At 35.0% G+C, this 17,122-nt stretch overlaps 1 protein-coding gene across 9 annotated transcripts in view; it reads right to left on the minus strand.

Annotated features, from left to right (window-relative positions):
* Positions 1-8,782: 8,782 nt before the first annotated feature.
* arap2 (ArfGAP with RhoGAP domain, ankyrin repeat and PH domain 2) overlaps positions 8,783-17,122 on the minus strand; it is a 214,648-nt gene continuing 206,308 nt past the window's right edge. For 7 of the 9 annotated variants that reach the window (XM_009303564.5, XM_068222759.2, XM_073907448.1 and 4 more), the window contains 2 exons: positions 11,086-11,205; positions 8,783-10,836 (listed from right to left, as the gene is read on the minus strand). In XM_009303564.5, coding sequence (XP_009301839.1) covers positions 10,507-10,836; positions 11,086-11,205 — 450 coding nt within the window. In that variant the 3' untranslated portion in view covers positions 8,783-10,506. The remainder of the gene's footprint in view (positions 10,837-11,085; positions 11,206-17,122) is intronic. The other 2 variants (XR_012382787.1, XR_012382788.1) reach the window with 2 other exon arrangements.

The following is a 17,122-nucleotide window of genomic DNA, read 5'->3' on the forward strand; positions in this document are numbered from 1 at the left end:
TTTTTGTGTAAATGTGTGATTATTGACAAACATTTTCTACTTTTGATGGCATTTCTAGTGAGAAGTTTTTATTCTCTTAGCTCTCACCAGACCTCTCTCTATTTTGTAGTACATGATTAAATCGTAATACCCAGTGGCGTGGCATCAGGGCAGAAACAAGGAAATACATTTTTATTAATGGCCATAACACATTTATTTTCATATGCATGTCATGAGCAGTAATCTGTTGTATCTCTGTATTTTCTTTTATTTATTCCTCACTTTTGTTTGCATTTTTGGTTTACCCTGCACCTTTTTTTAATTAATTAATTAATTTTATTTTTTTAACCATGTTGCATTGTGTGCAAATGCTGCTTTGCCATGCAAAAAACAAAAACAAAAAAAACAGTAAATAGTGATCAGAGATTAGTGCCTAACTAACAGCTTAAAACTAAATATATATATATATATATATATATATATATATATATATATATATATATATATATATATATATATATATATATATATATATATATATATATATATTGAATTGAAGTAGATTGAATTGAATTGAAGTGTATATCAGGGTCATCTGGGTTCTTCTTAACTACTGTTTTTCAAATACTATGATTTTTGCTTGCATACTGTTATTTTACATACTATTTAGTCTATGGAAAGACTGCAGGAATGTCCCATATGTATACCAGTGCTTCCAGGTAACAGATGTAGTCCAACTAATTCATTCAAACTTCTGGATTTCACCACCACACAGCGACCTTGTTTTGTTTGTCAAAGTCGTGTGTAATGTTTTCAATTATTTGAGGTCCTTCAGTCCCAACACTCCTGCCATATGGTGACCTTCACACAGGACAACAGCAAAAGTGCAAGGAACAGGAAAGTTTGGCAAGGAAACCAGGTGACAACAAACAGACACGCGTGTGCTATGAGTGACAGCAGCACAGAAGCGACTTGTTTCAATCAAAAGCGTAACATGTGGTGACGCTCAAGGTGTTCACATCTGACAGTCGTCATCTAGAAACATGCTAATTAATTCAAGAATGGAAACTTTAATGAGGGAGATGGAGCAGCTGTGTCACTGACACCTCTGGATGACTGCAGACAGTAAATCCGACCGAGACAATAAAACACATGGAATACAACCTGATTAACACTTTAGAGCAACGGAAACACTCTCAAATCCAAATGTCAGCAGCACATTGTTACGAGCAAGACCATAAACCACTTGCAGTTCGCCAGTGTGTTTAAATAAACATTGAGAAGTGAAGTAACTGCAAACAGGCAACAGTTACTACAGCAATGCAGATTCTACATAGTTCTATAATATATATATATATATATATATATATATATATATATATATATATATATATATATACAACATAAGGTGGCACGGTGGCTCAGTGGTTAGTACTGTTGCCCCAGAGCAAGAAGGTTTCTGGTTCAAGTCCCAGCTGGAACAGTTGGCATTTCTGTGTGGAGTCTGCATGTTCTCCCTGTGTTCACCTGGGTTCCCTCCGGGTGCTCCGATTCCCCACACAGTCCCTGCACATGTAGTATAGGTGTATTAAATAAACTAAATTGGCCGTAATGTATGAGTGTCTTAGAATATGAGTCTATGGATGTTTCCCAATACTGGGTTGCGGCTGAAAGGGCATCTGCTGTGTAAATCATATGCTGGAATAGTTGCAGTTCATTTCTCTGAGATAGAGACTAAGACAAAGGGAAATGATAGAAAGAAAGAAAAAGAAACTATACAGGTCCGTAGCCTGTGGTTCAAAAAACCCACCCCCCTACGGACAAAGGCCCAGCAATTGTCTCATACATTAGCTCATTTGTCCTATTTTGACAGTTATGCCAACATAAATGATCAAAATAACCAATCGAAAAAGGCTTTAATAAGACCTGCAAGTAAAGTCAACTTTCATTGTATTGTTGTTAAATGGAGTAAACCAGAATTTTTATTTTTAGACTAGTGATATATGATGTAATACATTTATATTTTAAATATAGCCTATTTTTCTAATTTCTTTATTCTAAACCTTTAGAGAATGTTTATAGTCTATTATAAAGTGGGACTATCTGACAAACTAATTCAGTAAAAAAATAAAAAGTAAATAGTGCTAAAAATGTCAAATACAGTATTTAAACCTTACAATTAAAAAAGAAAATGAGTGGAAACACTGCAAAAAGTCCATTTTGAGGAAAAAAAATAACCACCCCTTTCAGCAGGCTGGCTATGGGCTTGCTATACATTAATACTGTTAATCAGCAAGCAGGTTTCATTATTGATCAAAGAGGAAAGCAAAGTAGTTTCCAACAGATTTCTATTTTAAATTAATCATATGAAATACATACAGTATGAAATGCAAAAAGCTCTTCATTTCAAAACCACTCAGGATGCACAATAATACAGGTTTTTTAAGGATTTTTTGTTCTTTTAAAAAAATTTAACAAATCTACTTTGCATGTTGCAGAGCTGCACGATTTATCAAAAAAAAAAAAAAAAAAAAAGATTGCAATCTCGATTCTGCCCAACACACTCTTAACTCAGCTTTTCCACGATTCAGCCAACTTTAATTCGATTTGACATTTTGTTTTTAAATTGAGTTAGTTTGAATTACTTTTTAGAGGCAGATTTACTCATTTTTTTAAAGTTTTATCTTTATTTTTATTTTTTTGTAAATTGATATTTGTAGATGGAAGATTTAAATTCCTCCTTTATAAGATATTTAACGCGAACTGGATCTTTTTTTTTGCATATCCTGGTTCATCAAATCTGTCATTTGTGTTTACTGTGCTAATAACTAAATTACTCGGTATATATCGCAAAAACTAATACAGAAATAAAATCCATTATTGGGTACAAATGTGTTAAATTAAGACTTTTAAGTATTTTCTACTGTCATACTGTTGTCACCATGCAGCTGTCATGTCTGCTGTCATTGTTTTTGTTTTGGGAGCAACAACAAGGATGACTAGAGAAGGACCGGCTTGATCTGTCTAATAGCTTCAGCAGGATTACAGACTCTTAGGTGCTGTACGGGTTATACACCGGACAGCACGATGTAAATAGATTTTTTTTAAAGGCTTACGAATATGTATTAAATACATTTACAAAGATGAAAACGAAGGACATTTTGCTATGATTTTAGTTAGTTTTGTACATACATTATACAGTTTTAGGTAGTACTATTGTTTTTTTGTTTTTTTACTTGTTTTTATTTTTATTTCATCTAACAAAACTGTTTTCTAGTTTTTTTTTTTTCGTTAACTATATCAACCTTCTTTACATTGTTTTATATATGTTGCTCAGCAACATGGACACCTCCAAATTGTGTTAAAAGTGTCACATGCTGTATTTATAAGGTATAATTCACCCAAAAAAAGTAATTTCTGTCTTAATATAATGATGTATTTGCGGATGCATGAGCTGATGCACTGTTTGCTTTCTACCAAAAGGACATGCACGTGCGCATGAATGATGTCTACTTTAGTGAACAGAACCTGCATATGTTGTCAATAACAGGTAATACTGTTGTAAATGACATTAAGTTTGTTGCACAAAGCAATCGTTTGGGAGCCGTGCAGGAAGTATGATTTGCATGTATGTTTTATTTTGTTTCAGAGTGATGGCAGTAATGACATGAGCCGCACTTGCCAGTGAAAATGAAACCGAAAGTGAATACATCATTTACATGATCATATCGACTATTAGAGTTATGATTACAACAAGCATTTGATTTTTTTCTTCTTTCTTTCATAATGTTAATGAATATAATGCAATCTGATAATGATTAATTTACAGTGAAAAAAAGAAATGGTCTAATAATCTTATTAATGACAAATTGCAAGCATATATCTTAAAAATAATAATTCAGCTTCTGAATTATTATCAGTTGTATTCTGGTCTCATCACATTGCTGTGCATTAATGACCAGGACATATTTAAAGTCTATTCAAGTCCACTATTTTAAGTATATACAAAATTTTGCATTTTAACCAACAGTAGACCTACACAACTAGGTCTAATATTATTATTGTTGTTATACCATAAGTTTGAAAAATAACAACAATAGGCCACTCATATTAACCTTTATTTTACATCTACAGAATTTTGAGAAAATTAGGATCATGATTTTAAGCAAAAAAAAAAAAATATATATATATATAATAATAATAAAATAATAATAATAATAATAATAATAAATAAATATTCTCCTTTTAGCCAGAATCATGCAACCCTAGTATGTAGTATGTTTTCCACAATAATATTTAGCAGCATAGCTGTTTTTACTATTAACAATGTTCCTTAAGCACCAACTTAAATGTATGAATGATTATACTGTTATTATAGACATTATAACATGTTACAATTGAATATTTCTTAAGAATAATGCATATGTGAGCAAATAAATGGAGTGTTTTGCATAAGAGGCTTCTTTTAAAGTAATTAATCTTACCAACCACTGACTTTCCAATAGTTGTGAATATGAACCATATAATTTTATCTTTGTTTGTTTACACATCTGGCAGTCTTTAGCTTTTTGCATGTTTTGACGACTCACAGGGTGCAAGATTACCATTTTAAAAACAACCATGAGATGCGGGTGGCTGTTAAGTGATTCATAATCTACATAAAATGTCAACTATAAATATATAATATCAAACTGAGTGACAATATTCAGTGTGTAAGCTTCTCATACTACTATGCATTATTCAACAACGTTGGAGGGTTTGGAATGGCGGGTACATTTTGTATCCAGCTATAAACTGGCACAAGATTCGTTTGACTGAACACGTGGCAGACCATTAGGATAGTAATAACTAATTCAGCTCCCGTCTGAACAACCACGTTCATTACATGGAGGTTGGGTGATTTCTAAACAGATCAATGCAATTGGAGCATCATTGTCTGGTAGTGCCTTCAACTAGCATGAAAACAGAGGAATGCCAATGAGGGGAAAAATCAGGACTATTTCTGTATTCCTCTATAAAAGGACAATTCTCTAGAAAGAAAGAAAAAAAACAAGCTTGGTAGACCTCAAAACACATCAGAATTGAAGTGATTAAAACCAAACTAGTTGAACTGATTGATCTGAATGACAATACATATAGAATAACATTAAAACAAGGTAACATTTATGTTTAAGTCCATTAATGCATACAAAAGTCTGAAGTGATTTTTGAAGTGAAAGGTGAGCAAGCTATATCATTTTAAAACCACAATTATGATTAATCACATTCTTATAGACACTTATTTTGAAAGTTCTGGAAAATGAAAAAAATGCAATGACACTAAACAACTGAGGTATTAAAGATCAGTATTCCCTTTACTTATTAAAATGACTTGTAAATTTTAAATTGAACATTAATGCAATTAAATTAAATCTAAATGCAATTTGAAACTGCCAAGGTATTTAGTGATAATTGAGTGACCATTACATCAGTGGTTTTTGAGTTTAGTTCATTTAGACTGATGAGTTTAATTTAGACAGTCACTAAGCTAACTGTGTGAACCCTTAAAAGTATTGAGTAAGAAGATTCCATACAGTTAATGCAAACGTGTGAATGCATACAAATTTTCACTGTGTGGTGGGAATGGAAAATGTGTGACATGCTTGCAGCGAACACATGGAATTCAGCTCAAATATGCCTTTTTTTGTGCAATATCAATAAATTCAACTTGAGTGTAAAATGCTAGTGCTAAACGTTGCTTGCTTTTTTTATTTTTTTATTTTGCAACATCCTATATTTAGGTACAAGTTACAAAAACTCCCCTGAAAAGTGTGAAAATGTAGTTTTTTTTTTAATAGTTTAAAACAGTGGTCACCAAACTTGTTCCTGGAGGGCCGGTGTCCTGCAGATTTTAGCTCCAACCCTAATCAAACACACCTGAACAAGCTAATCAAGGGCTTACTAGGTATAGTTGAAACATCCAGACAGGTGTGTTGAGGCAAGATGGAGCTAAACCATGCAGGGACACCGGCCCTCCAGGACCAGAATTGGTGACCCCTGGTTTAAAAAAACATGTCTGAAGAAAAAGTATAGCTGTGTCTCATTTCAGAGGCTGAACAATCTACCGCAACGAGGACAGATCTCATCACCTAGCAATCTACAAAAAAATTGTAATGAATTTTTTTATTTATTTTTTATTATTATTTTAAAACTTATTTCAAGTCATCTAAAGGCAAAACAAGGTTTATAAAGACTAGAAATACTGCATTTCCTTTGGTTCATACATGTCCACATAATAATGTAAACTGTCTATAAAATCACTCTTGAGTAAAGCACATTATACTCTCTGTTTGTTAACATGTTTGAATAAGTAAAATAAACCTAATTCATACATTTAATCCAGAGTTTTCCTTTAAAAACGTACTGCCGTTATCAGCGCACAATGATCCTTGGGATGTTCAAGGCTGCAAAGGATCTTAGTTGTGTCTTTCATTACCTGGGAAAAGTAGGATGCATTTTAGGGCTGCATTTGAAGGAGTCTTTGAATTTTTTTTTAAAAATGAGACAGCCTTCGTCGTGCCACGATCACACAGTGCACATCGAATGTATCCTTCAGAGGATGAGGTCTATGAAATGAGACACAGCTTATGTTTATTCTATCAAAAAGGGATGTTTTTGTTAGCAGAAAGTTGCACAAACATTCAAATATTCAAAAGCACAGGAAAAAGTATCAGCCGCTGAAATCCATGCAGTTAATTCAACCGTTATGGCCATCCAAGGCAGAATTATGCCATTGTGTTTTGTAATTTAATGTTAAAAAAGGTCAAGGTACTGTAGTAATATACATTTTATTTTATCCAATTTATTAAATTACAAAACTTAACAAACTGTCAAAATGACTCTCTCTGTAGATCTAGTGTTAATGCACTAATATATTGCCCTTATAGTAAAGCAATTCTTTGCTTTAAAACTTTAAAAAGATCCTGAAACAGTCCATACTTTCCTCTCACAAACAAAATAAACTAAGGAAATGACGGCAGTCATCTGCTCACAGTGATATGGATGTTTTTGCACTGCATCATGTTGACAGATGAGGTAATTAAACTTACACAGTTTTATTTTACTACAGAAGTATATTTGAGATTATATACTACACAGAACTAGTAGTATGTTAAAAAGTTTGAACAAATCCCTGTTTTACATCATACATTACATTTCAAACTATAAAAGGTCTCTTGGGATTATCTTATACAACCATGTCACAGAACAAAAGAGAAGTTCTTGATCACATGTAAACATCACAATGAGATTTTCAACAACAACAACAACAACAATAACAAATACATGTCTTCGTGGAGAACATAAGGAGATTTTTTTTTTTTTAACTGACTTTTTTTCTTGAAGGGGTGTTTATATGAAGAGCATCACCCCTTTATAACTATGACATGACACACCGGAACTACCAGAATTCTATAACTACTAGAAATACCATAGCAGTTAATTTAATAGACATCATATTGTCACATCATATTAACATTCAAAGCTTCTATTAAGATATTAAAATTATGCTTTTAATGTGACTTAGTCAGTCAGAAGGAGAACCCTGTCAGTCCCTGATTTAGCAGAGCTCCCTCATTTACATACACAAGGTTTTAATGTCTGTCATCATATTTTATTAAGTCATTACCCTACACATACAATTTTATTTTGTAATAGAGCCTATAAATGTGTACAAGTTACTAGAATGCCTGCAAACACCCATACCTCACTTTCATTTTCACAAGGTGTTCAGAATTATTAAACCCCCTTTGAAATAGTTTTTCTTTTTTAAATAGTTACCAAGTGATGATTAACAGAGCAAGGAAATTTCCACAGTATGTTTTTTTTTTTTTAGATAAAGTCTTAAAGTCTAGCCTCTTTAAGCTATATTTTTTTACGATATTCTACAAAAACCATCATTATACAATAACTTGCCTTATTACCCTAACCTGCCTAGTTAACCTAATTAACCTAGTTAAGCCTTTAAACGTCACTCTAAGCTGTAGTGTCTTGAAAAATATCTAGTCAAATATTATTTACTGTTATCATGATAATTCAGGGGGGGCTAATAATTCTGACTTCAGCATATATATATATATATATATATATATATATATATATATATATATATATATATATATATATATATATATATATATGTATATGTATATGTATATATATATATATATATATATATATATATATATATATATATAGTACAGGTGAATTGAATAAGCTAAATTGGTTATAGTGTGTGTGTGTGTGTGTGTGTGTGTGTGTGTGTGTGTGTGTGTGTGTGTGTGTGTGTGTGTGTGTGTGTGTGTGTGTGTGTGTGTGTGTGTGTGTGTGTGTGTGTGTGTGTGTGTGTGTGTGTGTGTGTCAATGTAAAGCTGCGATCACACTGGGCTTTTCCTCCCATAGACTTCCATTCATACGCACGTGAATGCGTCAGACCGAAAATGCGGGGTCATGCGTCAAGTTTTGCAGTTCACTGCATTGCAAAGTGCAAGCTTAGTGAACTCTGACCTGACTGTCACTTGACTGTGTGAGACCAATCGAGGATCAAAACATGACCTCTCTGGACAGAAATTTAAAACATGGAGCAATCGCTCGCTTTTTTAATTTCTAATAATCTTGTTTAATCCCGCCCCTTTTGCAGCACCATACGACAGAATTTCGCACACACAAACTGTAGTGTGATCGCAGCTTAAGAGTGGATTCTCAGTAATGGGTTGCAGCTGGAAGAGCATCTGCTGCATAAAACATAAGCTGGATAAGTTGGTGGTTCATTTCACTGTGGCTACCCCTGAATAATAAAGGGACTAAGCTGAAAATAAAATAAATGAATGAATGAATGAATGAATGAATGAATCAATCAATCAATGGAGATGCAAATACACATAAATTAGGAAAGTCTAATCAGCAAAACAAGTGAGTATATGTGATCCTCAGAAGTCGTAATATCGAAACGGCTTGTGAAAAAAGAAGGCATACAAAGTATACATTCGAATAGCCCTGACTACGCTACTGGTCTGAAGTAAAGTTATGTTTTGCTATCAGAATGTTTAGAAAGTCAGCAGAAAGTTGCTAAGCAACAGAGGCAATACTTAGTTTTTTTGTGTTTTGTAATTTATTTAAAAATTATTTATTAAAAATCAGTTCACAATAGATATGTGGGTTTTATTTTAAGTTACTAAATTCGAACTTTAAAAACAAAACGGTCAAAACGACTTCATGTCTGTAGTTCTAGTGTTTAGTGTCATTCACAGTTATGTCATTTAAATGCAAGGATGACATTGCTTGAGATGTCTTTGCTATGACAACTTGACATTACAAAAACAACATAACTTGTCATAAGCATGATTTTTATAAGGCCTTTATTATTGTGTCATGAATATATGTCTAATCACTTTTTTGAGTTTGTCATTAAAAGTATCGATACTCACACATCCATTTATAACAGAGCAAATAAAATGCATTAACATTCAGTTTTTACTACTAGAAAAATATAAATGATGCTGTTATAAAATTCACAACAATTATAAGGGCCTCATATCAATCATGTGTATGACAGATTCATGACAAGGTAACTGGTGATGTCAAGTTGTCATGACAAAGAAACTGGCAGGTAATGTTGTCTTGGTAATGTCAAATTGTCATGATAATGTTAAAGAGAGGCTATGATGTCTTTATGACAACTTAACAACAATGAATTCTCAACAATGTCCCATTTGCATTACAATATAACTGAGAGAATGACACTTAATGGCACTTAAGCATGCATCAAATCTCATTTATATTATTGATGTGTCATGTCATGATCATAAAAGTTTCGTAACAGTCTAAGGCAGGGGTCACCAAACTTGTTCCTGGAGGGCCGGTGTCCTGCAGATTTTAGCTCCAACCCTAATCAAACACACCTGAACAAGCTAATCAAGGTCTTACTTAGTATACTAAAAACATCCAGGCAGGTGTGTTGAGGCAAGTTGGAGCTAAACCCTGAAGGGACACTGGCCCTCCAGGACAGAGATTGGTGACCCCTGGTCTAAGGTAACACTTTTTTATGGGCCATTTGAGTATTAGTAGACTGTTTGCTTAAGATCTGTTGATACTGCTCCTTCAACAGACATTAAACTGACCTTTGCAAGTACATGTCAACTTATACAAACCTTAACCCCAACCTAACAGTGTACTTATATTCTAATGAAAATAAGTTGCAAAGTAACTTAAATTAAACAAACAGACCATCACAATAAAGTGTGACCCAGTCTAATGAACACCCCGTTCAAGCAAATCTATGTTTTAAAGTTCTGTTCATACATTTTGACTAAAAAAAAGCTGCTAATACTTACATATACTTACATAGCTTAAACATAGATGCTTTAAATCTTCAATGCATATAGCACTATGCTTACTTAGAGGCAGCTTTACTTTGGGTTTGGTCTGAGTTTGATTTTCCTCTTGCACCATGGAAGTGTAATGGACAAGACTCTTGTCTTTCTGTCTCTCCTAATCGGCTTCTTTCTGAGAGCGTCCTGTTTTGTTGAGAACAGTACTTAGCTCATTAATGAGGTTTTGAGGCAACTGCACTCCTCTGCCGGGAATAGCGGCTTTCCTTTGTGAAATCTGGGTTAGAGTGGCAGTGTCTTGTTGAAGTGATGCCCTTCGTTGGGACTGGAGTGTGTCATCAATCACCATTTCAAGCCTGGAGACACCCGGAGTTCCTTCAGCACTTGCCAATTTATGCAGCGAGTCCGGTCGGATGCCCTCATCTGCGGCCATTTGGTTTTGTGTATTTGAATCTTCTGTACTAGTAGTAAGCACCGACTTTCCTTTAACCTGCACAAAAAAGGAAGTGTATCATAGTCAGCGGTTGTTTTGTATGCAGTGAACAGACTGGATGCCCAATTCTAACAACTGTTTTGTGGGTTAAAAGGACATGGATTTGGCTTAACTGTCAACAAAGATGGAGAACAGCGATCTGTGCTGGCATTTAGAGGTGTTCACTGAAGCAAAAATTCATTAAGTAGTAATAAATGAAGTGGTTTGTTAAATGTTTGTGATGTTTATGTGAGCGTTGGAGCTGACCTCTCTTTGGTTTTTATTGCTGGACTGTGTGGTGCTCTGAGTGGAGGTTCTCCTTCTGCTCAGGTTATAAGGTAGAGATGTGCTCTGCTTTAGGTCCCTAGGCCATAAGTCACTGCCGTGCTGCAAAAAGATGAATGTTTATTTGTTAGACAGATGCTTTTTTTTTTCTTCAATACTGAATTTGTGAATGATTTTGGAGTTTTTTTTTTTTTTAGATTGCAAATGAAACATCTAAAACCAAACAATTTTTCTTTTTTGGAAGCATGACAAGACTATTTATCATTCATGTAAAACAGTTCTTTGCCAAAAGAATATTAAATCACAAAGTATGAAAAAAAAATCTGAAAACAGCTAATTTTGCTGTGTGTAAAATTTTATAAAAAAAAAAAAAAAATCAGTGTATGAAAAAACACAACTACAACAAAGCTACACATGCAGTGATCATGTATGATCTGTTTATCCAGTGATTGAACCCATCTTGATCAAGTTTTACATGTTTTTTTTTTTTTATAAAAATAACAGAAAGAGCAGCCAGACAACCATTTTATAGGTTAATTTTAATAAAATAAAAATAAATAAATGAAGTTTTTCTAAAATGAAATACCAATTTTTCCAAAACATCAAATGTACAGATACAAAATCATGTTTTTTTTTATTTATTTTTTTACATTTACAGTTATAAAACAAACTTTAAAAAATGTACAGTGGTCATAACAATGTTTACCGTTCACAGCCTTGCAGTTTTATAGATTTTTTTCATGTAATTTGAAATACTTTTTTACAGTGCATTGTGTTCTGCATCCTGATTGGCTGTAGACTATTGTCAATTAATCTGCTCCGTGTTGTGTTGTCTTTACAGTAAAGAATGTGTTCAGCACGTCAAATGTACATAAATCTTTGACACAGTGTTATTCTGAGCAGCTGGGTTGTACATTTGCTAGTTTTGCATCATTCTGCACCATCAAAGGCACCCACGGTACCACCCAAAAGGCAGAGGAAGATGCTAACCATCTCACAAGAAGTTGGACTTCTGAACATGCTAAAGGTAAGTAGAAGTTACGTGAGTGTTTAAACAAGAGAGAAAAGTGTGAAAAATGTTTTGGCCTATTTGAGAAAATGGTTTAGTGAGGGGGTTTACCCCTTAAAGACCTAGAGGTATTTTGTGGGCACCTAATAGGCCTATATTATTATTTTTTAAAAGCAGTTTTATTGTTATTTTAGCAGTCAGCCTTAATAAGGGACCACTGTCTCACAATTGACTGCTAACAAGTCATCATTTAATTACATAAATATATAACCATTATTATTACTATAACTATTTAGTAACTTGTTTTAAAGGATCATGAAACCCCCCTTTTTCAGTTTAGGTCTACCTCAGAGTTTTTTCAAAAAATGCTTTATGCTGGGCATGGAGCATTGCGAACAAAGGGAGAAGTAGGTGTGACCAGCAGAGCATTTAATGTCATTGCAAATACATACGGCTAATTGTAATTTCATATATTATAAAACCGCAATTTGTTATACCATTATAAAGATAATCATGTAAATACTATAAATGAGGACTTCTCTCCTCCTGAATCCCCAGGTCTGAATGCAGACACATTGAAGCAGTGCAGCAGGTCTCTTGCTTAATCTATTCCAACCATTAGCCTTGCCAGTAATCTGGAGGGTTTTAAACATAGGTGAACACAGCAGCAAGCACTTAGGCGATGTGTCTGAATGGTAATAAACTCAACCGATAAAAGACAAAGTCCGCCATTCTCCAATTCTCATACAGCTCTCTAAACAAAAATGCTTGCTGCACACAAACAGGTTGGCTGTTTTGGTGACCCTGACAGCATCACAAAGAAAGCCATGCAACAAACTCCATGGATCAAAGAAACAAATACATACGTCCCATCATGAATAGCTAAATACTGCATGTCGTGTGCTGTCTCACAGCTTGGCAGGTCTGTAGTCTGTCTATATTAGTCTGTCTTGCATGGTCTTCTAATACAGTAGAATAAGAAAACTCCGCTATGAATAATAATGAGAAACTGATGTATAATCACTCCACTAGAAGATTTGTGATACGTCACTGATTTTGAATCATTCATTCATTCATTAATTTTCTTGTCGGCTTAGTCAATTTATTAATCACCCCCGCCACAGCGGAATGAACCGCCAACTTATCCAGCAAGTTTTTATGCAGCGGATGCCCTTCCAGCCGCAACCCATCTCTGGGAAACATCCACACACATATTCACACACACACTCATACACTACGGACAATTTTAGCCTAATCAATTCACCTGTACCGCATGTCTTTGGACTGTGGGGGAAACTGGAGCACCCTGAGGAAACCCACGCGAAGGCAGGGAGAACATGCAAACTCCACACAAAACGCCAACTGAACCGAGGTTAGAATCAGCGACGTTCTTGCTGTGAGGCGACAGCGCTACCTACTGTGCCACTATTTAAAACCTGGAAGAAGCTCAAAATTATCCAGTTTTCCCCACAATTGAAGCTAACAGCAAAATCTCAACTTTTTTTTTTTTTTTTGAAGACACAAATTCAGCACTGGTGAGAAGAAGAGAGTTAAAAAAAAAGTAAAAAAAAAAAAAAATATATATATATATATATATATATATATATATATATATATATATATATATATATATAAACTTATTGACTCCAAATCAATGACATCACTTCTGTTTGAATGCTAAGCATTCTATTAGTGTTAATCAACATTTTTAACATAATTAAAATTACCAAAAATAAAAAAAAAACTAATAGAGTAAGCTAATCTAATACTGAAATTATTTAGCAGAACTTCATTATATAACAATGTGCAGAATAGGAGATATGATCAAACTGTTCTCTAAATACATTGACTAAGTTACAGATCATTCAATTATCCATGAATATTCATTACAGGTATTTGTTTGTGGCATTTTCAGGCCTCAAAATCAGAATTATATATGATATTTGGATATTTCCATAATGGAAACCTGAAAAAAAAAAAGGTTCATAGAGAAATTGCATATAGTCTTTAGGCTCTTAAGTCTTGGGAAACTGAAATACACAAAACTTCCATATATTCTGGAGCAGTTTTAACTACCACTAACTTTCTGACCTTAATGATGTAGGAACAAATGTGCAGGAACATTGTGGACTTCTTCCTGAGCTGAACACTCACTGAGACACCTCATACTTTCCACTGTGACTTTATGGCCTTTGAGTTGTTCTTCGCGTCTACATCCTCATTTTAGCAGCAGAAGGTCTCATCTGCCTGCGCCTTTACCTAACTCCAGTTGCTATGGAAACCATGCCAAGCAGAATGCTGGGTGAAATGGAAGCGGCGAGAGGTTAGCAGAGTCTCTGAGCACATAGTATCAATTAATCTACCTGCACGAACTCCACAACCACTTTTAGCACATGTAATAATGAGAAGCAACCATGTGTATACTGAATCATTTTACATGTCTTTCGCTTCTTGTTTACTCATCCGATTGGAGAAAGATAACGAGATAACGATAAAGAGAACATTTCTTGTTCCGAACTGAAAAAAATACAGATATAAAGGATTTATTTACTTCCAGAATGAACATTTCTTGATATTTTGCTGACCCCCTTGTCATCCAAGATATTTCCTCCATTCTTCAGTAGAAAAGATGGCTCTTGTGGAAAACATTCTTGGATTTTCAGTGGCATTCAAATCACAGCAACAATGCAGCTTTAAATAGCTCTAGAGTAAATGATCCACAAGGAATAAGGCTATTACCTATTGAAATCAATGTCATTTTTCCTAAATAACAACTACAGTTGTTATAGCAAATATATATATATATATATATATATATATATATATATACACACTTATGTATAAACACTTTTTTAACCACAAAAGCTTGCATGCCAGAGCTAGTCCCAGACAAGCTTTTGTGTGTAAAGTACATCAATTTTGCTTTTTAAGAAGGGGGAATGGAAGGTGTGCTCCAATTATAGGGTTATCACACAACGCAGCCTCCCTGGAAAAGTCTGTGCCAGGGTACTGGTGAAGAGAATTTTGCCAAGAGTTGAAACTTGGACTCAGGAGGAAATGTGGAACACTGAATCAGTTCTATTGACTATATTCACGCGACCGCCATTTTAAAAGTGAAGTCAAGGCTGTGGTGTGGTGGGCATTTTCAACTAAGGAAAATGGCACTAGTTAGCTAATGGTTTCTTTCCCAAACACACGATATAGATGTATCATTTATATCATCAATGATATATATCATTTATTAAACTCAAGTGAATGAACTGACTCTTTCACTATATTACATTTTCACAATACTGAATTTTGGCACTGAAATTTATTTAAAAAAAAGTCAATTTCCCACTAACATTTCAGTGCAGCTGAGCACGTCCTTAAACAGTGCGGACGTGTGTGTATTTTTATATAGCGCTTTTAAAGGGCTTCACAATCATGAGGGGGATTTGTCTTTCCACACCACCACCAGTGTGCAGCTAGGATGATGCGATTTCAGCCACAAGACAACAGCGTCAGTGCACTCACCACACACCAGCTGTAGAGAGAGTGGAGAGACAGTGATAGAGCCAATTCAGTGGATGGGGATGATTGGGAGGCCATAATGGGTAAGGGCCAATGAATTGAAATTTGGCCAGGACACCGGGGATACACCCCTAATCTTTATGAGAAGTGCCATGGAATTTTCAATAACCACAGAGAGTCAGGACCTTGGTTTAACGTCTCATCTGAAAGATGGTGTCAGTATAGTATAGTGACAGTATAGTGTCCCCTTCAATTTTTACTGGGGCATTAGCCCCTGCTGGCCTCTCTAATACCACTTCCAACAGCAACCTGGTTTTCCCATGTGCTCTCCCATCCAGGTACTGACCTGGCTCAGCCCTGCTTAGCAACAGTCAGTAACCGGTCTTGGGCTGCAGGGTGATTTGGCTGTGGCTATGACTTGCCATAGTGTTCACCAGTGCTCAACAGAAATTACTGTGATTGTCATCAGTTCACTGCACTTCACCGATGTTTACCAAGTGCCAACACAGACGAGTGATCTGCTGATGAATCGATTGATCTTCATGGCCTTAAAATGCTCCAGTGTCCCTGTATATGTGTTTACACTCTGTAAAGAGTGGTGACCTGATGATCTTCACGGCCAACCACAGTAATTTTTGTTGAGCACTATACTATGGCAAATCAATGGTATTCAGGGTCACGTAAATGTTAGCGGGAAATGAACGTTTTTAAAAACAAATTTAAAAATGTTGTTGCAATGTTTACAGTGCTGATCCTATACTTCTGGTTTCTTCCCACTGCAGCCTCACTTTCAAATGAAGGACGAGTGAAAGAAGCTTGAGGGTTCATAGGGGGTTTGCCCAACCAGTTCACATGTGCATTCTGGAATATGAGAAGGCAACTGTATGTTTCCCTTGTCACATTCATTAATTGGTGCTATGAGAGTATGGGGTATAATGGCACTATTTTAGGGGTTGTCCAATCTCTGTATGACTAGAGAAGGAACTTGGTTCGCAGTGTCAGCAATAAGCCAGACTTGTTCCTGGTGCATGTTGGACTCCAATAGGTCTGCCCTTAGTTGCAGGTTCTTATGGACATAATTTCTAGGCTATTTGCAGATGATTGGCTTCATTGGAACTGGACCTTCACCATGCATTGAGATGGTTTGCAGTCATGTGTGACTTGGCAGGTATGAGAATCAGCACCTCTAAATCTGAGGCCATGGTGCTAAACTAAAAAAAAGGTAAGTTGCTATCCCCAGGTTGGAGAGTCCTTGACTTGGAGTCCTTGTAGGATATCAAGAATGTTGGGGTTTTGTTCATGAGTGAGGGAATGGTGAAACAACAGTTAGATAGGCAGTGCAGTCAATGTACCGTCTGTTGTGGTAAACAAGAACCTGAGCCAAAAGCAAATTTTTCAATTTACAGTTAAATCTATGTTCCTACTCTTACCTATGGTCATAAGCTTTGGGTTATGACTGAAAACAGAAGAACTCAGATACAAGCAGCTAAAATGATT

Source organism: Danio rerio, chromosome 7, assembly GCF_049306965.1.
Source record: "Danio rerio strain Tuebingen ecotype United States chromosome 7, GRCz12tu, whole genome shotgun sequence".
Classification (NCBI taxonomy): Eukaryota; Metazoa; Chordata; class Actinopteri; order Cypriniformes; family Danionidae; genus Danio; species Danio rerio.